General features: G+C 39.9%; 1 protein-coding gene across 1 annotated transcript in view; it reads left to right on the top strand.

The window, feature by feature from the left end:
• Positions 1-22982, top strand: part of VWA8 (von Willebrand factor A domain containing 8) — a 384198-nt gene that overhangs the window by 220064 nt on the left and 141152 nt on the right. The window contains exons 29-34 of the mRNA XM_070380245.1: positions 3123-3322; positions 11252-11362; positions 12269-12333; positions 14849-14974; positions 16442-16551; positions 17171-17325. Coding sequence (XP_070236346.1) covers positions 3123-3322; positions 11252-11362; positions 12269-12333; positions 14849-14974; positions 16442-16551; positions 17171-17325 — 767 coding nt within the window. The remainder of the gene's footprint in view (positions 1-3122; positions 3323-11251; positions 11363-12268; positions 12334-14848; positions 14975-16441; positions 16552-17170; positions 17326-22982) is intronic.

The raw sequence follows: 22982 nt of genomic DNA, 5'->3' as shown, positions 1-22982 counted from the left end.
GCTTTTAAAATATACAGGGGTTTTGTTGGTAACAGACTGGTGTTCCTATTAAGATATTTTACATTCACTGTGTGTTGGGTTTATTGGTCACGTAGTCCTGTCTGACTCTTTGTGACCCCATGATCATATGTGACCCGCCAGTCTCCTCTGTCCATGGAGTTCTCTAGACAAGAATACTGGAGTGGGTTGCCATTTCCTTCTCCAGGGGGTCTTCCTACCCAGGGATCGAACTCCAGTCTCCTGCACTGCAAGTGAATTCTTTACTGGCTGAGCCATCAGGGAAGCCCTATTATGTAGGGAATAATATGAATGTAGAAAGTGAAGAAGACCTAAAGAGCTTCTTGATGAAAGTAAAAGAGGAGAGTGAAAAAGCTGGCTTAAAACTCAACATTCAGAAGACTAAGGTCATGGCATCTGGTCCCATGGCAAATAGATGGGGAAACAGTGGAAACAATGACAGACTTTATTTTGGGGGGCTCCAAAATCACTGTAGATGGTGACTACAACCATGAAATTAAAAGACGCTTACTCCTTGGAAGGAAAGTTATGACCAACCTAGACAGCATATTAAAAAGCAGAGACATTACCTTGCCAACAAAGGTCCGTCTAGTCAAGGCTATGGTTTTTTCCAGTGGTCATGTATAGATGTGAGAGTTGGACTGTTAAGAAAGCTGAGCGCCGAAGAATTGATGCTTTTGAACTGTGGTGCTGGAGAAGACTCCTGAGAGTCCCTTGGACTGAAAAGAGATCCAACCAATCCATCCTAAAGGTGATCAGTCCTGGGTGTTCATTGGAAGGACTGATATTGAAGCTGAAACTCCAGTACTTTGGCCACCTGATGCAAAGAGCTGACTCATTGGAAAAGACCCTGATGCTGGGAACGATTGAGGGCAGGAGGAGAAGGGGACAACAGAAGATGGTTGGATGGCATCACCGACTCGATGGACATGAGTTTGGGTAAACTCCGAGAGTTGATGGTGAACAGGGAGGCCTGGTGTGCTGCAGTCCATGGGGTTGCAAAGAGTTGGACACGACTGAGCGACTGAACTGAACTGAACTGAAAATGTCTTAATAGCCACACTAGTCCCTCACATAATTTAACCAACAAAAACTCTGTACATTTTAGAAGCACATATTTTTACTCAACATAGCTAAAGTTAGGAACAAACATCCACAGAACGTATGTGAGTAGAGAATGTGTATAGGTCTTACTGATAAAGTTTGAACTTTGGCTCTTGTCTCATTTTTAGAGATTGTGAATAAGTATGCTGTGAACCTCTACCTCATGTCAGTGACAGGGGTTGTTAAACCTTGTCACAGTCTCACAGTTCTTCTCAACGCAGCATTCCAGGCAGCCACGGCCAGCCAGTCAGAACTGGTCCTTAAAAGTGAAACTCATTTGCTGTCTCTCACATAATTTAACCCTCTGTTTCAGTATTGTCCACATTTGCAAACTGGACCTTTGTGTTGTTTTTTTGATCTCTTTAGTTTTTTTGCCTATTTTGTATTTGGGAGAGAAAAGAATATTTTCTTGGTTCTCTTAGAATCAGTTAGATAGATAGATATGTTTGAGCCAGAGACCAAACAGTACTTAATGCTGCAATAAGAGAGGACAATTGATGTTTGTGAAGTATATTTCTATTAATACTTTTATTATATTTCCAAAGTTGCTCAATAAATGTTGAATTGAATTTATTTGTGCTGATAGACACATTAAAAACATTCTTAAATTATAAGTCATGTGGTTCTGATGTTCGGAACTGTAGTTCCTACACAGCTCACAGTGTCTCCTAAATAACACCTTTCTCTGATCTCCTACTGACTTGTGTTTCTTATCAATGTCAGCTTATTTGTTTAATTTATCTTTATATATATTTGGTCTTTATGTGTGCACATCACACACATACACACACACACACACATACAAGCACTATATTTTTTTCCTGAAATTTCCAGCATAGTCCCACATATTTCATTATCATAGCTTATACCTTAGTTTGGGGTTCAGAAAATATGACCACTTGTAAATAGATACCTGGATGATGAGTGATATTAATAGTGATTATTATACAGAAGCAGCTTAATCCCTTGCTTTAGGGTGCCCAGAAATAGAGATTATGGTTAACAGTCCAGAACCTGGCTACTCAAAGGGATGCCCTCAAGCCTAGAGCAGTGACATTTCCTGGGTTCTCACTGGAAAGGCAGAGTGAAACCCCATCCCAGAGCCCCTGCCTCAAGCATAGAGCAGTGACATTTCCTGGGAGCTCATTGGAAAGGCAGAGTGAAGCCCCACCCCAGAGCCCCTGAGTCAGAATCTGCACTTTCATTAGATCTCCAGGTGATTCACACACACCTGAAAGTTGAGGAAGCACTGAAATAGAATTCAGAAAAGGGACCTAGTCAAGTACTTGATTGAAAAGACAGGTTTTGTAATAAAAAAAATACACAAATATGAAAAAAGATAATTTGGAAAATAAGATCCATAGAGCTAAGAATCAAAAAATGGAAATACTTATTTACTTGAAAACCCTGAAGAGCTAGTAAACTGGGAAATACCAGATTAGCAGACGGAAGATGTTGACCAGCTGTTATCCATCTGAGCCAATAATAAAATAAGAGGAAACAGACTTTTATTGAAGCACAAAATACTTTCATAGAAGGAAGAATTTCCTGACATTGAGGAGTGTTAAATATTTAATGGTGTTACTGTGAGATGTTATGGAATTCTTTGGGGGACAAATAGATACTTACTTCCTGGAGTATGTAGGCATGGTCCCATCTATTGATACGTTTAGAAAGAAGAAAGTGTTAGTCGCTCAGTTGTGTCCTACTCTTTGTAATCCCCTGGACTATAGCCCACCAGGCTCCTCTGTCTATGGGATTCTCCAGGCAAGAATACTGGAGTAGGTTGCCATTCCCTTCTCCAACACTTAGAGCAGGTATGAAATTGCTTCTCCCAGTGCTCTTTGACCACCAATCCATGTGCAGGTCATCTGCTGAGTTCTGGTTGTATGCCGTCTTATGATTCAGTTTTCACTGGACCTTTTTGGACCAGGCAGAAAATCTACTGCAGAATAGAATTAACTCTGTTTTTTTTGTTTTTTTTTTTTTGGTCATTTCAGAAAATGAGGAAAACACTCTGTATGTAGTTGCATGCAATCCCGTGTCCTTATACTTTATGAATATGACTGGGAAAAGCGGCCACTTTGTGGACCTTTTCGACGTCTTCCCGAGAACGGCCAGTGGAATCTGGCACCCATTTGTGACGGTGGCACCGCTGGGAAACCCCCTAAAGGGTCAAGTGGTTCTCCACGAGCAGCAGGTAACGGCATGGCCTCCTTACGTGAGGGACAGGCAAGAATGTTTCCCAGCCTGTCACTGAAAGTGTGTGCTTTCATAAGGACTGAGGAGAGGGGCTGCAGGAAGGGGTCAGGAGTTGTGTGTTATCAGTACCACAAGGCAGGCTAACGCCTTCCTCTCTGGGGGACTTCAGCGTGGGCTTTATTCTTGAAACATGTTGAGTGAGGGTTTCCTAACCTCAGTACTAGTGACATTTGAGGCTGGATAGTTCATTGTTGGGGGCTTTCTTGGTGGCTCAGCAGTAAAGAATCCGCCTGCAACGCAGGAGACGTTAAGAGATGGGGTCAGTTCCTGGGTAGGAAAGACCCCCTGGAGGAGGGCATGGCAACCCACTCCAGTATTCTTGCCTAGAGAATGCCGTGGACAGAGGAGCCTGGTGGACTGCAGTCCATGGGGTCGCAGAGTCTACATGACTGAAGAGACTGAGCAGCAGCAGCAGCGGTTCATTGTTATGAAGTTTGCATTCTCTGTGGGGAGATAGATAGCAAGTGCGCCAACGAATAACTATGCCAGTTTCAAGCAGTGATGACTGCCGTACAGTTCATGGGATCCCAAGAGAGTCAGACACAATCTAGCGACTAAACAACAACAAGAAAAAATGTCTTAGGGAAAGATGGGGGTAGGGTGGGAGGAGTTGGAAGAATGAATAGTACTCAAGAGTGCTCAGATAGCTCCGCTTAGGAGATGACACGTTATCTGAAACCCAAAGGGCATTCTTTATGTGGAGACAGCTGTGTAGCTATACTGCATGGAATTGTCTTAGTCCAGGGGTCTCCAGCCTCCAGGATCGAATGCCTGATGATCTGAGGCGGAGCTGATGTAACAGTAATAGAAATAAAGTGCACAATAAATGTAAGGTGCTCGAATCATCCTGACATCCGCCCCATCCCCCATCCGTGAAAAAATTGTCTTCTGCAAAGCTGGAGCTGGTGCCAGAAAGGTTGGGGACCGCTCTCTTAGTCTGTTTGGGCTGCTGTAATGTAGGTACCGTAGACAAGGTAGCTTATAAACAGCAGGCATTTATTTCTCACAGTTCTGCAGCCTGGCAAGTCCAAGATCAAGGTGACTGCAGGTTCAGGATCTGGTGAAAACCTCCTTCCTAGATAGCGGTCTTTTCCCTGCGACCTCACATGGCAGAAGTAGCAGGGATCACATCCATGTGTCTTTTGTAAGGGCACTAATCCCATTCATAAAGTCAAAAAGGGCATTCCAAATGTCAAAAAGGACACAACTTAGTGACTAAACAACAACAAAGTTAATCTATACTATCCAACAGAAAGGAATACAATGTTTTTATAGACCTGTTACCCACCTGATAGCTACTAAATAATGTGTGTGTGTGTGTGTGTTCAGTCATTTTAGTTGTTTCTGACTCTGTGACCCTATGGACTGTAGCCCTCCAGGCTCCTTATCCATGGGATTCTCCAGACAAGTATATTGGAGTGGGTTGCCATTTCCTTCTTCCCAACCCACGGAATCTTCCCAACCCAGGGATCGAACTCTCATCTCCTGTGTCTCCTGCAATGCAGGCAGATGGGTTGCCGTTTCCTCCTTCCCAACCCACGGAATCTTCACAGCCCAGGGATCAAACCCACATCTCCTGTCTCCTGCAATGCAGGCAGATGGGTTGCCATTTCCTTCTTCCCAACCCATGGAATCTTCCCAACCCAGGGATTGAACCCACGTCTCCTGTGGCATTCTTTACCACTGAGCCACCAGGGAAGCCCAGCAAATAGTATACTAAGCATATTATTCATTCATCAAGTAAGTATCATGTGCTTACTCTTAGGGACACTTCCATAAACAAAACAAAAGTCCTTGTTCTGAGAAGCTTGTATTCTGGTGCAGAAAGATAGACAATAAGCAAAATAAATAATTACAACTTAGATGATGAGAAACAAGGGAGAGTAAAATAAAAGGAAGACTGCCATTTAAAGCAGGGCGGGTGACTGAGAAAGTGATATTTAAGTGGATTTGATAGCGTTGAGGGAGAAAAGAGATATTGGGAAGCAGAGAGTTCCTAGGGAAAGGGAATTATAAATTCAAAGACCCAGAGGCTGGAATATGCCTTTGGATCTTTAAAGAAGTGTGCTGGGGAAGATTGAATGAGGGCCAGAGTATAAAGAGGCGAGGCCAAAGAGGTCCCGCAGTGAGTTGGGGCAGGACCATGGTGGAGGGTGGGGACGCAGGGGTGCAAAGCCTTATGAATCATTCTACGGTTCTGCGCTGCCTGTGAGGAGAGGGGAAGAAGGTCTTAGGGGGCTTCAAGAAGATGAGCAGCTAGATCAGACATACATTTTAGGGATTTCTCTAGCTCCTCTGTGGTGAATAGTCTACAGGTATGAAGGCAGAATGAAGGAGACTAATTAAGAGATTTTTTATAATGATTCAAGCAAGAGATCACCCAAGTTTGGAAGTCATCAGTAATGATGGATTCTATATATATTCCGAAGGTGCGACTAACAGGATTTCCTAACAGATCAGATACATGAAGTGACAGAGTAGAAGCTAAGGTCAACTTTAAGATTTAAGGCTTCAGCAACAAAAAGGGTAGACCTGCCATGAACTGAGATGAGGAAGGAATTGATTTGGGAGGAAAATTAGATGTGTGATTCAATTCGAGATGCCTATAACAAAGCCAAGTAGATGATTCTGCTGTTTAATGGAGAGCAGGAAGCATAAATTGGGAAGTCACTGGAGTATAAATGTTATTTAAATCATGAAACTGAAAGCGATGACTAAGGGAATGGAATGTGGGTAGAAAAGAGAAATCTCAGCTCTAAGCCCTTGAGCACTGAAATATGAAGAAATCGGGGAAAGAAGGAGGAATCGACCGAGGGGAACTGAAGATGAGCATCCGGTGGTGGAGATGAATAAACCAGGATGTGGCATTTCAGAAGCCACGTGACGACTATCTCAGGGAGGAAGATTGATGATTAAATGCTGACAACGTGTCAAGGAAAAGATGGCATACATTATTCCACGTTATTCTTCCAGAGGCTCAGTGGGGTAGCTTTAGCAATATTTACATGTGAGGAAACTGAAGCTCACGGAGTTTAAATAACTTGCCCAGTAAACACTTGGTAGAACAGAAGTTCAAGCCAAATCGGATTGACACCACCAGAATTAAAGTAGTTTTGTCCACTCACTGCAGAAAGGTGGGGGCAGGTAATCTGAAAATTTTTTAAAGTTATTCGTCATAGGAAAATATTGAAAAAATGCAGTGTTTTTACTTGTTAAGTATTTTAAGGTACTCTAAGAATAAAGCATTACCCAGAACAGTGCTTTTAGGCTGTTTCTAATCAAGAATTTTTAAAATCTCGTAAATAACATATCAGGGTTTCACCAAGTTAAGTAAGTCAACTTCAACTTTAGGCTTTGCCTAAATAATTACTGTTGAGGCAGTCCGAGCACAGGTTGGAAAAGAACTTCCAGACACAGAGCATTTCAGAAGGGAGTGAGTTTATTCAGAACAACGAGCAGACATAACGTGGGCACTGCAAGCGCAGAGGGCCGACCTCCTGACAGACCAGAGAGAGTCAGTTTTTGTGGGTTAATAACCAATTTTTATAGCCTCAGGGACAAAAAAAATTCCTCCTGGGCCGTTGGCCATGGTGATTGGTTGGGGCGCTATAGGGTGCTTACTGGAGTGGGCGTCTTTGCCTGATCGGGAGTCAGGAAGCTTGTCAGTGGTGACAGGAGCTTTTAGCAACAGTTGCAAAGGGGCTCCGTCAGCTTCGGAGGTGTCCTTGGTTCTGGGCTCGGCTTCTGTGGCCATGGTGCAAGGTCTTGCACCTGTGGCCTCGGGGCAGGACTCAACAATTATCATAAATTCTGAGTTAATCGGTTTTTTTCTGATTTTCACAACTTTTTTTCACTTTACTTTCTCCTAGAAGCAGAATATACAAATGTCCGGCTCTTGCTTAGAAAAGCTTGTGTCCATCCTATTGGAAAAGGTTTTACTTTGTAGAGTTCCGACAAAATATCAATGCCATTGGATTGATTTCTACAGCCAGAGGAAGCTCTCATAAAAAGCACATGATATCTTGGTGATTTTTGATTAAGTGAACCAATCAAATTTAAATAGAAGTCTGATTTTGGAGTATTTTTTCAAAAAATCTTGCCAAATTTTCAACTGTCAAATTTACAGATACCAATTCTAAAAGTATGAGATTTTCAGGTCCTCAGGAAGCAGTTTGTCTTCTCATAAGATCCAATTATTTGGCAATGTGGATCAGTTCCCTGCTCATGTATAATGACTTTCATCAAAGACAGTGTGTTTTTTGTATAAACCCACACTTCCCCTCCTGGCATTCTTACATGCTACCAGACTTTCCCTGTTGACCAGTTTCAGCGATTCTCCATGTTACCTCAATGCCCTGAGCAGACTCGCATGGCTTACCAGGATTTCTGTCTACCTGTCCTCTGTTTTATATTGTGTCCCCACTAGAGTATTAAGCCCTCCTTAATTCCAAATGAACGGCACATAACTGTAAAATTTAACAAATGATAAATAATTCTAATCTAAAGAAAAAATGAGTGTGCGGCCTTCAGTTCCTTCTCCCCCATTCTGCCCTAGCTGAAAAGGGGGCTGAAATATTGTAAAGAAGTACTTCGGTTAATTCATCTATCCCTTGTCTTTATAGAGCTTGGCAACGGATGCATTTCGCTGGTTGGTTTAAGAAGTTGTTCAAAAATTCCTTGCTAAAATAAAATCTTAAGTGAGGAAAGGGAAACTTCGCCATGCCTAAAAATAAAGCCTCCTCCCTCCCCCCTAACCCCACCCCACCATGAGATTACTTATTACATCTGTACAGAGTTTAGAATTTCAGACTTTAGGACATGGAGGTCATCCAGAGGTTACTTTTCTCCCAGTCAAATACAAACATAATAAAACTGCTCACTCGCTTCTCCTCCCTGCCCCCCTGGAAGGAGTGCCAAAACCACAGTTACATGTACTCATGTGTGACGCAAAATTCTATTTTTAAACTCAGACAGAATATATCATTAGTCATTTACAGAAGGAAACCATTAACATCTAGAAGGATGGAGCAGCAGAACTCCTTCATACTGCCAGTTGCTTCTAGAACTAATTCTAAATACAGCAGTGGCTGGAAACATGTATGTATACACACACATATAAAGATATGTTTTCTGTTACTTAGAAAGATCCAATTTTTCGGTTCACTTCGGAAGTACTAGACCCTAAAAAGGAAGAAAAATGCAAAACTGTACTCATTTTTGTGCGTAACCATATCTGTTTAATCATCTACTTATTCTTCTACTTAATCACATTTGGGATCAAACATTATTTTTAGGACTTTCTGTTGCTTATAAAAGTTAATATTATCCAAATTGCTTAAGTGCTAGCAATTTGTGTTAATGTTGTACATATTTATCATAAGAGAGATTTTCTTCTTTAAAAAATTCTAACTCAAAAAAAGATTTAATCTAGAATAGAGACTACAAAATTTTAACTTATTAGTACAACTTCTTAAGGAAAACTTTAAGGATTTTCCTTGAGATTTTTATCATATTCAAACTTTCAAATGCCAGGAATGGTGCTTCTTATATGATATGTTGATTTTAAAAAAGAATATTACTAATGCACATTCATTTTTTAAAAAATAAGCTTTTTATTTTGTACTGGGGTATAGTTGATTAACAAACAACATTGCGAAGGTTTCAGGTGAACAGTGAAGGGACTCAGCCATACGTACACATGTATCCTTTCTCCCCCAAACCCCTCTCCCATCCAGGATACCACGCAACATTGAGCAGAGTTCCATCGTAATACACATCTGTAATGGAGAATTGCATATTACACAGAATGATGCATTCTAAGTGTCTTTATAAGAAAAACTTTAAGCTTTGTCAACTTGCTTAGAATTTTTTTAATATAGCCAATATTTGGAATATATGGAATAAAGGAAACTTCAGTGCAACTACTACTTTAATTCTTGAGCACTTCAGTAAAATTCGCTTGTAAAATAAATTGAAGCCACACTATGAGGTCTCAGATTTGCAGGTGAATCGTTAATCTATTCTCATTTCCTTTTATTTCCTCTCTATTTAGATTATGTGATAAAGGGCAAAAGTAATGATTATTCATCCTTGTATTCTTCTTCCTTCTTTAAATATAAGTTGGATGGCATCACTGACTCAATGGACATGAGTTTGGGGAAACTCCCAGAGATAGTGGAGGACAGGAAAGCCTGGTGTGCTGCAGTCCATGGGGTCACAGAGGCAGACATAGCGACTGAACAACAACAACAAATAAATGTTATGGAAGAAATGAGCAGACTTTTCATATTTTGTATATATTTTACAAAATATATAGTAATTCTTTGGATGCTTTGTGATTTTGTTTTCCCCAAAGAAAGTTCTTTAAATGAAAAGTTCATAAGGGTTAGGATAACTGAAGGAGCCCCAGATTTTAATAAGACAAAACAAAATGAACCAAAATAAGAGAGGAAAAAAAGACAATTACATAACAATGAGGCTTGAGAAAAAATTTGTCCGTGCCTTTTTGTAAACCTGTTAGTCTGACCTTCAAATGTCTTTAAATTTTAACTGAAAACCCAGCTTCTTTACATTCCTTTAAAATATTCAATCTTTTCTGGCTTTGTAAATTTTAAGTTCTTATTTCATGTGTTTCTATTCACTTATTTTAATGTCTGAGGTTAATTTTTTTTTTAGTTTTTTTTTTTTTTTCTTGAAAAAATCCTCCTAATTTCTGGGAGGTTATTACTTCATTTGCATAACTGTGATGAATGCTGCTGGAGCCATCTCTTGTCACTGTGTTATCACAGCACGAGCTGTGAAAGTTCCCAAGCTCAGTGAATGACAAGATGCAGAAATACTCATTACCAGCTTGGTTCTTGGGGTCCTTGATATTTTCTTGCAAATCCATCTTTATATCATGTACATATTTTCTGAGTTGAACCTGCATTTGTGAAAAGAATAAATGAGATTCAGTTATGCACGGTGTGTTGTTGTTCAGTCGCTAAGTTGTGTCTGACTCTTTGTGATGCCGTGGACTGCAGCACACCAGGCTTCCCGGTCCTTCACTGTCTCCCCGAGTTTGCTCAGACACATGTCCATCGAGTTGGTGATGCCATCCAGCCATCTCAGCCTCCGTTGTCCCCTTCTCCTCCTGCCTTCAATCTTTCCCAGCATCAGGGTCTTTTCCAATGAGACTTCGCATCAGGTAGCCAAAATATTAGAGCTTCAGCTTCAGTATCAGTCCTTCCAAAGAATATTCAAGGTTGATTTCCTTTAGAATTGACTAGTTTGATCTCCTTGCTGTCCAAGGGACTCTCAAGAGTCTTCTCCAGCACCATGATTCCTCAGGCCAAACAACTAACAGCATAGTCCCTCTCATCATCAGACAATTGAATGCATAGTGTAGGAGAGTTTTTCAACATGCTTTTTTTTTTTTTTTCTGTAAATCACTTAAAAATTTTTTTCAATTGGAAGATAATTGCTTTACAATGTTGTATTGGTTTAACTGCACATTCTTTAAGTGTAATTTTGATAAAAGTAAACAGACTTTTAAAAATGATCAAATGTCTAAATTTCCTCCTTAATACATAATAAAACAGAGTCATGGTTAAACCTAGCCTATATTTACAAGGGGATGGTTTTAAGATAAAATCTTCAAAGAAGAAAGTCTGCCTTACATAATTAAAAATATCCTCATTAAACCATGGAAGGCTTTAAATTCTGTACTATGGAAAATCACTTAGTGTTTTTATGGAGTCGTTTAAATATTTCAGTATTGTCATCTTACCTTTGGTTTACTTATCACTAAATACCCTTTATTTCCAGGCTGCCAAGGGACTGCTGCTTTAAAAAAAAAAAAACAAAAAACTATTCTCTTTATTTCCAGAGCAATGTCATCCTGTTGCTGGATCCCGCTAGCCAAGCCCTTCGCCGTCTCATCCTACCTTCAGAAGAATTTACAATGAAGAAAACTTCCTGGTGGAACAAGGAGGAAGCTGTAAGGAATACCCAGCCTGCCCAGTAAATTGCCAAGGGTTTTCTGTAGCTTTCTAACTGTAAAAATGCATGCCTGCCCTCCCCTTGTGGCACCTTCTGTTTGCTATAATGCACAAAAGAATTCTCTTATTAGGCACTTGTGAATTTTAATATGATACAAGTAGGTAGACGTAGATAGACGTATAACTAAGTATCAGTGTTCTTTTTGTATCCATCACAGGAACATTTGAACTAATAATCATAGGACTTCATGAGCCATTTGTGTGTGATATTCATGACAAATCCCTAATCATGCAGGCACTTTAACCTGCTTTCCAGGTCTGTGTTAATGTTTTGAATTTATGTAATGAACCTTTGAGTGTAACATCTGGTTGTATTTACAAGATAAATAAATATTTTAGCTTAATAAACTAGTAATTAAACATTTTGGCCAACCCCAGGGAGTCTATTCTGCCATTCAGAAAAAGGTAATGGATATAAAACAGAACTTACCCTCTGCCCTGGACAACATAGCATGCTTATAGGTCTTAAAATGCCATGAAAAAAAGAGATATTTTAAATGTCATAAATAGATCCAAACCTAAGAAACAAAATATTTCCTATGTATTGACGCTATGGTACAAACATCACAGTTAATCACCAGATAGCATGTTTACTTGTAATCAGATTTGGCATTATTTTTTTAAATATTATCCTAAAAATGTTTTAGTACATAGTTCACAGTGAATTTTAAAATATATTTTAATCCATGTTACCGTAAGAGTCTTGGAACGGATGAAGAGGGGTAGCTTCTCAGAGAATTATATGTTTTACACATTGAAGAACTTTATTTAAGGAAAAGCAGCTGAAGAGACGTGATTGCATCCATCACAGTTAATGTGAATATTTTGTTTTTTCTTGTCTTTAGGAAACTTACAAAATGTGTAAAGAGTTTTCACACAAAAACTGGCTAGTGTTCTACAAAGAAAAAGGGTGAGTTTTTTGCTGTAGAGGGTTTAAACTGTGATTTTCTTCTGTCCATTCTCTTTCCTCCTTTAATTTTACTGTGTGCTAAGAGTTCCAAAGAATAGCAAGGAAAGATAAGAAAGCCTTCCTCAGTGATCAATGCAAAGAAATAGAGGAAAACAACAGAATGTGAAAGACTAGAGATCTCTTCAAGAAAATTAGAGATACCAAGGGAACATTTCATGCAAAGATGGGCTCGATAAAGGACAGAAATGGTATGGACCTAACAGAAGCAGAAGATATTAAGAAGAGGTGGCAAGAATACACAGAAGAACTGTACAAAAAAGAGCTTCATGACCCAGATAATCACGATGGTGTGATCACTCACCTAGAGCCAGACATCCTGGAATGTGAAGTCAAGTGGGCCTTAGGAAGCGTCACTACAAACAAAGCTAGTGGAGGTGATGGAATTCCAGTTGAGCTATTTCAAGTCCTGAAAGATGATGCTGTGAAAGTGCTGCACTCAATATGCCAGCAAATTTGGAAACCTCAGCAGTGGCCACAGGACTGGAAAAGGTCAGTTTTCATTCCAATCCCAAAGAAAGGCAATGCCAAAGAATGCTCAAACTACCGCACAATTGTACTCATCTCACATGCTAGTAAAGTAATGCTCAAAATTCTCCAAGCCAGGCTTCAGCAATATGTGAACCATGAACTCAGAGATGTTCAAGCTGGTTTTAGAAAAGGCAGAGGAACCAGAGATCAAATTGCCAACATCCGCTGGATCATGGAAAAAGCAAGAGAGTTCCAGAAAAACATCTCTTTCTGCTTTTTTGACTATGCCAAAGCCTTTGACTGTGTGGATCACAATAAACTGTGGAAAATTCTTCAAGAGATGGCAATACCAGACCACCTGACCTGCCTCTTGAGAAATGTGTATGCAGGTCAGGAAACAACAGTTAGAACTGGACATGGAACAACAGACTGGTTCCACATAGGAAAAGGAGTACGTCAAGGCCATATATTGTCACCCTGTTTATTTAACTTATATGCAGAGTACATCATGAGAAAAGCTGGACTGGAAGAAGCACAAGCTGGAATCAAGGTTGCTGGGAGAAATATCAATAACCTCAGATATGCAGATGACACCACCCTTATGGCAGAAAGTGAAGAGAAACTCAAAAGCCTCTTGAGAAAAGTGAAAGAGGAGAGTGGAAAAGTTGGCTTAAAGCTCAACATTCAGAAAACAAAGATCATGGCATCTGGTCCTATCACTTCATGGGAAATAGATGGGGAAACAGTGGAAACAGTGACAGACTTTATTTTTTGGGGCTCCAAAATCACTGCAGATGGTGATTGCAGCCATGAAATTAAAAGACGCTTACTCCTTAGAAGGAAAGTTATGACCAACCTAGACAGCATATTCAAAAGCAGAGACATTACTTTGCCAACAAAGTCCGTGTAGTCAAGGCTATGGTTTTTCCAGTGGTCATGTATGGATGTGAGAGTTGGACTGTGAAGAAAGCTGAGCGCTGAAGAATTGATGCTTTTGAACTGTGGTGTTGGAGAAGACTCTTGAGAGTCCCTTGGACTGCAAGGAGGTCCAACCAGTCCATCCTAAAGGAGATCAGTCCTGGGTGTTCATTGGAAGAACTAATGCTGAAGCTGAAACTCCAGTACTTGGGCCACCTCATGGGAAGAGTTGACTCATTGGAAAAGACTCTGATGCTGGGAGGGATTGGGGGCAGGAGGAGAAGGGGACGACAGAGGATGAGATGGCTGGATGGCATCACCGACTCAATGGACATGAGTTTGAGTGTACTCCGGGAGTTGGTGATGGACAGGGAGGCCTGGCATGCTGTGATTCATGGGGTTGCAAAGAGTTGGACGCAACTGAGCGACTGAACTGAAGTTGTTTCAGTCGTGTCTGACCTTGTGCGACTCATGGCCCGTAACCCACCAGGTTCCTCTGTCCATGGGATTTCCCAGGAACAAATACTGGAGTGGGTTGCCATTTCTTTCTCCAGGGGATTTTCTTGACCCAGGGATAGAACCTGAGTCTGTATGTCTCCTGCATTGGTAGCCAGGTGCTTTACTCTGGCTTATTGTAAACTAAATGTAACCAAATTAGTATTATTTTATTCTAAACGTACCTTATCCCACATTGCAGAACATTGAAAAACACACATAAAAAAACAGTGCTCATAATTAGATAAACAGTTAGTACTAGCATAGTGGCTGTCACTTCCCATTTTTAAATCTTATGGAAGCCTTTACATAGTTTAGTGTTTTATATCTCTATTTTCTCAACTACCATTTTTCTATGTTATCATCTAGTCTTAAAAATATTGTTTTTAGGGTTTTGTAATATATCATGATTCCCAACCCAGGGATTGGATCCAGGTCTCGTGCACTGCAGGCAGATTCTTTACCATCTGAGCCACCAGGGACACCCAATATATCATGATTATGCTATGGTTACTCAACCAATATCCTCACCATTTCCTTTCACGGAGTATTCTTTTTCTTTTCTTTTTTTCAGGAACACCCTCGCTGTGCTGGATGTTCTAGAAGGGCGAACTCACACCATCTCGCTTCCCATCAACCTCCAGACGGTTTTTCTCGTAGCAGAAGACAAATGGCTTCTGGTGGAGAGTAAAACAAATCAGTGAGTAGATCTACATAGTACCTCATGGAGTGTGCTCAGTTTTCCAGCATCCTTATCTATAGCTCTATCTTCCTGTGTCTGTCTTTTAACATTTCTGTATTTGGCAGGTGAAAGAAGAGGGGAGGGGAAAATTTAAATGTCACTGAAATGTCGCTTCATAGTGTAAATTATCAAAGTTTGTTTCAGATGATGACCTTGAAATTAACAGTGAAAGCATAATGACTTTTATAATATTTTATATTTATCCATCTTTCTTTGGGCTTTTTCCTATTAGCACACCGAGCATTTCACTGTATTCTCTGTATTCTTGCCAGTACTTCAAAATAGATTTTCCGATCATCTTTTCTTCAAAGGGCCATGGTCTCCACCCAAATGCCGTTGATTTTTGGAACTTCACAGACTGCACCCCTGAGAAGTTTCTTCTTCGCTTCCTCTTGCCTGCTCTTACTTGGTTATGTTTGTGTTTTGTGTTGCCCCCTCCACTGGACTGCGGGCTTCTTGATGAAAGGACTTTCTGTGCGCTTAGCGTAACTAGGGTGCACAGTAAGTCTTGAGGTCTGCTCCCTCATGTGTCACTTCTCCTGGCCCCATGCAGATTTTCTGCTCCTCTGCGGACAAGCAGAAGTGTCCTGATGCAAAAGATTCCCAGCTACTTATACATCCCTGTTTTGGCAACTACACAAATAAGTAAAGCAAGGGAATTGTAGCAGTGAGGGCTTCTGTCCCTTGTTGTTGTTTAGTCGACTAAGTTTGTGACCCTAAGGACTGTATCTCGCCAGGCTCCTCTGTCCATGGGATTTCCCAGGAAAGAGTGCTAGAGTGGGTTGCCATTTCCTTCTCGAGGGATCTTCCTGTCCCAGGGCTCAAATCCTCATCTCCTGCATTGCAGGCAGATCGTTACTGCTGAGCCACCAGGGAAGCTGGTACTGGTCACAAATCTGAGGCCGAGTTCCCTCTTACTGGCTGATCAGTCATATTAACAGCAGGCTCCATGATGGTATGGAATGTCTCTTTCGAGTTGCTTTTTTAATTTTCTTTTTTTTTACTAGACTTTCCTCTTATAGGAAGCGTTAGGTTTTTAGTTCACATTTATGACTGCATTGTTATTATGGCAAAAGGAGAATGGGGCAACAGAGGATGAGATGGTCAGATAGAATCACCGACTCAGTGGACATGAATCTGAGCAAACTTTAGGAGATAGTGGAGGACAGAGGAACCTGGCGTTCTTCAGTCCGTGGGGTCACAAAGAGTCGGACACGACTTAGCCACTGAGCAACAGCAACAACTTTATACAGCGTTAAGAAGTTATTTTTTAAATTCACGATAAAACTCTGAAACTGCAGATTATACTCACAGTATGAAAAAGAGGCCCTGGGAGGGAAAAACTCTGATTTTTCCTAGTCTGGTCTCACAGTTATGAGAAAAGGAAAGACTGTTCATTCACTTAGGTATTTTGTTTGTTTACAGGAAATATCTTTTAACTACACCTGCACACATCGAATCTAAGGACAGTGGGGTTTGCCAGTTGTATGTGTTGCAGGAGGAGCTTCCTAGCCCAGGGTTTGGAGTCATGCAAGGTAAGTACTGTGCTCTGTATGTATGCGGCTGTGCAGGTGCCCGCTTGATTACATACTCTCCTCTAGGATCATTTAAATACAGTCAAATCAACATATGTTAACTTTATACAGAAGAGAAAACTTAGTCACTGCCCTAGAAACAGTAAGGAAGAATCCATCATCTTTTAAGTTCTGTCTTTGCATATTTTTGACAAGTCAGAATGTTTATATATATGCAGGTTTCAAGTCTGTTTTAGGATTGCATCATTTCTTTTTAACACAGAACATCAGAATTTCTACTTTATTCATCACAGTTTTTGGGGGTGGTGTGAAAAGTACTTAAGGAAAAAAATCTAAAATATACCATTGCTAACCAACCAGGTCAGTTTTACCTCTTTCTGCAGTACTGTCAATATTAATCTTTATTGCTAATAAAAATTTGAATTCCGTAAATGAGAAGATACCAAGATGTGAAAACTGAGTCTTCTCAGACAAAAAGCCATGAGTGTAATTGAAAGCATTTTCTCTTTTTTAATTTATGCTTTTCTGTTTGAGTTGGTGAGAATGAAATCTTGCAAAAATTAATTCCTGGAGCAATTTAGGGGCATATGGTGTTTAATGTTTCTCTGATACTTTTCAGAAACAGACCGCAGCATACCTCATACAATTTCAAGTGATCAACTGTCATCTGAAAATCTGAGTTCAGCTGTGGGACAAAAGATTTCCTCTCCAAACCGAATTCTCTCAGATAAGAATAGTTATGCTACAATTGTTGTTGGTTTCCCAGATCTCATGGTAAGCTTAAATTTTTTAAATTATTGAGTAACTATTTCTTCCCCTCACTTTGGCCTAAGCTTTATAAACCTATTTGAGGGTAATTAAAAGTGTAATGATTTTTTGGTGAACATTGTTTGATCCCTGGGTCGGGAAGATGCCCTGGAGAAGGAAATGGTAACCCACTCCAGTATTCTTGCCTGGAAAATCCAATGGACAGAGGAGCCTGGTGGGCTACAGTCCACGGGGTCGCAAAGAGTCGAACACGACTGAGTGACTTCACTTTCACTTTCACTTTCTGATCAACATTCATTTTCGAGACCAGTCATTTAAAAATGCATTCTATATAGGTTCATTGCTTTTTAAAAATTAACATTTCAAGTGTAATGCAACTATATAATTTAGTAAAGGAAAACTAATATTCTTCATACATGAGAGTTCATGGGGCAGATATATATGTAACCTACTGACAGTCACTTTATATCCTGTCAAGAGGGACAATTTGAGACTAACGAGGTAACATTTCTTCTAGAACTTTTAAGGGGAAATATGTTGAACCTCATTACTGTAGATGAAATTTTTCAACACTCATGAATACAATTCACTTTCCACTGAGTTTTGCTCTGACTTATATCTTTGCAGCATCCAGCTTATACTATAATGCTGGTAGTCTCAATTTAATTTGCTTTTAAATGGATCCTTCTGCTATTATTTACTATTATAAAGAAGGGGCTGTTTGTAATCGACTTCAAGAAAATAGGCACCATCTTCCCCTGAAGGAAATGTGAGAAGATAAAATAGGTTATTTCAGTCCAAGTTGCCATCTAATAACCTTAGATGTAGCTCTGTGTGTTTTGATTAAATATTTAATTTTCATAATTTTCTTTGTAGCTTTTAGGTGGAGTGATAGAATCACTTAAAGATAAAATATTGGCTCTGCTTAATAGTACACCAGTCTCGCATATCTCAAAATTTTAATGTGATTAATGAATGATGAGTACTTCAGGGTTTAAGACTTTTGAAATCCAAAACCCAGTGGATAATATGTGGCTTAGGACTTTGCCATATGTCTGCCTAATTATCAAGCAAAAAACATTTGCTGTGGGTTATATAACTGAAAATGAAACATGTTGTTGGAATACAGCAGGCTTGATTAAATGAAGAGTTGTGTTTAATATGCTTGCCACAAATGCTTGCTGGGGTCAGTAGAGAAAATACTGGATCTGCTTTTCTGAAGGTGGAGCTGTTTTAAAAAATTGGTCTTTTGATTGAAGAAATTGACATAGAAATATAATGTCACTGTAAAAAGGTAAGAAAGCTGAGTATAAGGTAATGTTAGTATTGACCCTCTAGAAGTCCTTTGTAGATTATAGGCTAGAGACCTTGTTAAATTAAAAGCTCTATTCCCTGTATTTAGTACCCACCATGTAGAAGATGTTCATGAATTTTTGTTTAATGAAGGATTAGAGTCAGTTAGACAACCTTTCAGCATTTTATGAGAGCAGTCATATTTTTGAGACCCCCAATACAAGCCAGGCATTGCACTATTTTAAACCCTTTCATACATGATCATTAATTTTTATGACAATTCCACAAGGTTTTATAGATGAAACAATAAAAACAGAGAGGATCTATTCCCCCAGGCCACAAAGATATTGAGTAAGGAAGCTGTGATTTGAGCTCAAGAATGACTGGCCTTCAAACTCATGTCTTTTTATACCACAGTGTCTTTCTACCTTTATGTGATTTTCATTTGATTCTTCATAAAACTATCAACAAAAGGGTATGTCATCTCTTATTAACGTTTTACAGCATTATCAGAGGCACCTGAATTATTGTAAACTTATTATAATTTTCTTATCCTACTACCAAATGGCCATAAAAATCTTTAGCAAGTGTCTTAGTGAACCCTCAAAAGTGAAATGTTAAAAGCATTCCTTTTAATATCAAGAGTAAGACAAGGATACCCATTACCACCACTTCTACTAAACACTGTACTGAGCATCTTAGACGTGAGCCATTAAAAATTTTAATAAATTGAATTTCATCAAAATCAAAAGCTTCCACTCTGTAAAAAGACACTGTGAGGAGAATTAAAAAACAATCTACAGACTGGGAGAAAATATTGGCAAATCACATATCCAACAAAGGACTGGTATCCAAAGTACATAAAGATTTCTTAAAACTCAAGAGTGATGAAACAAATAATCTAGTATAAAAAATGAGCAAAGGGAGGACCTGTGTGAGGTGTCAGAGGTCAGAGCCTGAGCAGGTGAAAAAGATATCCATAGTCGGGGAGGGAGGGACAGCTGGTGATGGGAGTCAGGTCCAGCCAGGATGAATGGCATCACCATGAAGGGGCAGGCTGGTGTGGAATGCGGGGGCCCCAGTGAGGTGAAGACTTCACTGATGCATGAACGTAGCTCAGTGCGGGCTATAAGGACCAAGCAGAGTGCAGGGGGCATTTGCCTGGAAGAGGAAGTTAGTGGTGGAGATAGGAGCTGAGTCATATACAGTGGAACTCAGCAAAAAAGTAACTATGTTAAAGATAATGAAGTCTAGGTTTCTCTCTGTTTGAGAAGGGAGTTACAGATGCAGCAGGAAAGAAAACTAGAATGAGTCCTGTAGAGGTTGGTTAGGAATTGGATGCATCTGAGTGGACTCATGGTTTTCAATGTATTTAAGTAGATATAAAAATAAAATTGGAGGTGAATGTATTTTTAAAAAAATGGGCAAAAGACTTGGACAGACTCTTTACTACAGAGGATAAAAGGATGGTAATTGAGTATGTAAAAAGATGTTCATTAGTCATTAGGGAAATGCAAATTAAAACCACGATGAGATAGTACTACTACCCTACTGCCTATTAGAATAGCTAAAATTAAAAAAAAAATTAACACCCACAATACCAAGTACCAAGTATTATGCATAAGAAAGTCCCACTAACTCAGTGGTTAATTAGTCCCACTAAGTCAGGGATAAAGAATCCCCCTGCCAATGCAGAAGACGCTGGAAATGCGAGTTGGATCCCTGGGTCGGGAAGATCCCCTGGAGAAGGAAATAGCAACCCGCTCCAGTATTCTTGCCTGGAGAATCTGTGGACAGAGGAGCCTGGTGGGCTACAGTCTATGGGATTGCAAAGAGTCAGACATCACTGAGGGACTAAGTGCCAGGACATACCAAGTACTGACAAGGATGCAGTGCAAATCCAACGCAAATCAACTCTCACAGTTTTATGGAAGAGAAAGGGCAAACAATAAGACCTTTCTGAAGAAGAACCAGAATAAAAGGCAGAGGTACTTGCCCTCTAAATTTCAAGGCTTATTATAAAACCTAAGTAACTAAGACCATGTAGTATAGGCCACAGGAGTAGAAAAATACACAGTGAAACAGAATGCAATGCCTAGAAACAGATAGATCCATACGCATACGGAACTGCTTTCCCATACCAGTGCTCATCAGTGGGCAAAGGTTGATGATATTTGGACAGTTACTCTCCATGGACAAAAAAGGATGAGCATGGATCATAGCCTCATACCACTTACAAAATATTTCCTTAGGGATTAAGGAATTAAAAGTGAGACGAAAAACCTCAAAATGTTTAGCAAATGTATAGGAGAATATCTTTGATTTGAGAGTAGAGAAGGATAAATATATATGGTAAAAAATTTAAAGTAAAGCAAGAGGGACTTGCCTGGTGGTCCAGTGATTAAGAGTCTGCCTTGCAATGTAGTGGATGAGGGTTCAAGCCCTGGTTGGGGAGTTAAGATCCCACTTGCTGCGGAGCTATTGAGCCCATGAGTTCTTGAGCCCGTGCACAACTAGAGAGTCCTTTCACCACAGAAGAGGATCCCAAGTGGGACAATAAGACCTGACACAGCCAAATAAATAGATGCGTTTTGAAAAAAAATTAAGTAAAGCAAGAGAAAAAAAATAATAAAAAATTCCAAGAGAGTTAATGTCTAGGAGAGATGAAAGAGACATGATTGGGAAGGGGGCCTCCAAGGTGCTTGAGAAATAATGGTGATACTGTTCCTTATGCCAGTTAGTGGATGCACTCAGCATTTTCCATTTAAAATAGTTATTTATTTAAATTAACTATAGTGTTGTGCCAAAGTGGCAAATAGTGACAAAAAGATTCAAGACATTAGATCTGACAGAGTGCCTGAAGAACTATGGATGGAGTTTCAGGACATTGTACACGAGGCAGTGATCAAGACCATCCCCAAGAAAAAGAAGTGCAAAAAGGCAAAATGGTTGTCTGAGGAGGCCTTACAAAAAGCTGAGAAAAGAAGAGAAGCGAAACACAAAGGAGAAAAGGAAAGAGATACCATTTGAATGCAGAGTTTCAAATAATAGCAAGGAGAGATAAGAAAGCCTTCCTGAGTGATCAAAGCAAAGAAATAGAGGAAAACAATAGAATGGGAAAGACTAGAGATCTCTTCAAGAAAGTTAGAGATACAAAAGGAACATTTCATGCAAAGATGGGCACAATAAAGGACAGAAATCGTAGGGACCTAATAGAAGCAGGAGATATTAAGAAGAGGTGGCAAGAATACATAGAAGAACTGTACAAAAAAGAGCTTCAGGACCCAGATAACCACGATGGTGTGATCACTCACCTAGAGCCAGACATCCTGGAATACGAAGTCAAGTGGGCCTTAGGAAGCATCACTACGAACAAAGCTAGTGGAGATGATGGAATTCCAGGTGAGCTATTTCAAATCCTAAAAGATGATGCTGTGAAAGTGCTGCATTCAATATGCCAGCAAATTTGGAAACCTCAGCAGTGGCCACAGGACTGGAAGAAGGTCAGTTTTCATTCCAATCCCAAAGAAAGGCAATGCCAAAGAATGCTCAAACTACTGTGCAATTGCACTCGTCTCACACTCTAGCAAAGTCATGCTCAAAATTCTCCAAGCCAGGCTTCCACAGTACGTGAACCATGAACTTCCAGATGTTCAAGCTGGATTTAGAAAAGACAGAGGAACCAGAGATCAAATTGCCAGCATCCGTTGGTTTATCGAAAAAGTGACAGAGTTCCAGAAAAACATCTACTTCTGCTTTATTGACTGCGCCACAGTTTGGTCACAACAAACTGTGGAAAATTCTGAAAGAAATGGGAATACCAGACCGCCTTACCTGCCTCCTGAGAAATCTGTATGCAGGTCAAGAAACAAGAGTAAGAATTGGACATGAAACAACAGACTGGTTCCAAATTGAGAAAGGAGTACATCAAGGCCGTGTATTGTCACCCTGCTTATTTAACTTATATGCAGAGTACATCATGCAGAATGCCAGACTGGATGAAGCACAAGCTGGAATCAAGATTGCCAGGAGAAACATCAATAACCTCAGATATGCAAATGATACCACCCTTATAGTAGAAAGTGAAGAGCCTCTTGATGAAAGTGAAAGAGGAGAGTGAAAAAGCTGGCTCAATACTCAACATTCAAAAAACTAAGATCATCACATCCAGTCCCATCACTTCATCACAAATAGATGGGGAAACAATGGAAAGAGTGAGAGACTTTATTTTTCTGGGCTCCAAAATCACTGCAGATGTTGACTGCAGACATGAAATTAAAAGACGCTTGCTCCTTGGAAGAAAAGTTATGACCAACCTAGACAGCATATTAAAAAGCAGAGATAATACTTTGCCAACAAAGGTCTATCTA

The sequence above is a fragment of the Bos mutus genome, chromosome 12, assembly GCF_027580195.1.
Source record: "Bos mutus isolate GX-2022 chromosome 12, NWIPB_WYAK_1.1, whole genome shotgun sequence".
Classification (NCBI taxonomy): Eukaryota; Metazoa; Chordata; class Mammalia; order Artiodactyla; family Bovidae; genus Bos; species Bos mutus.
This window is presented reverse-complemented; position numbering and strand designations above follow the sequence as displayed.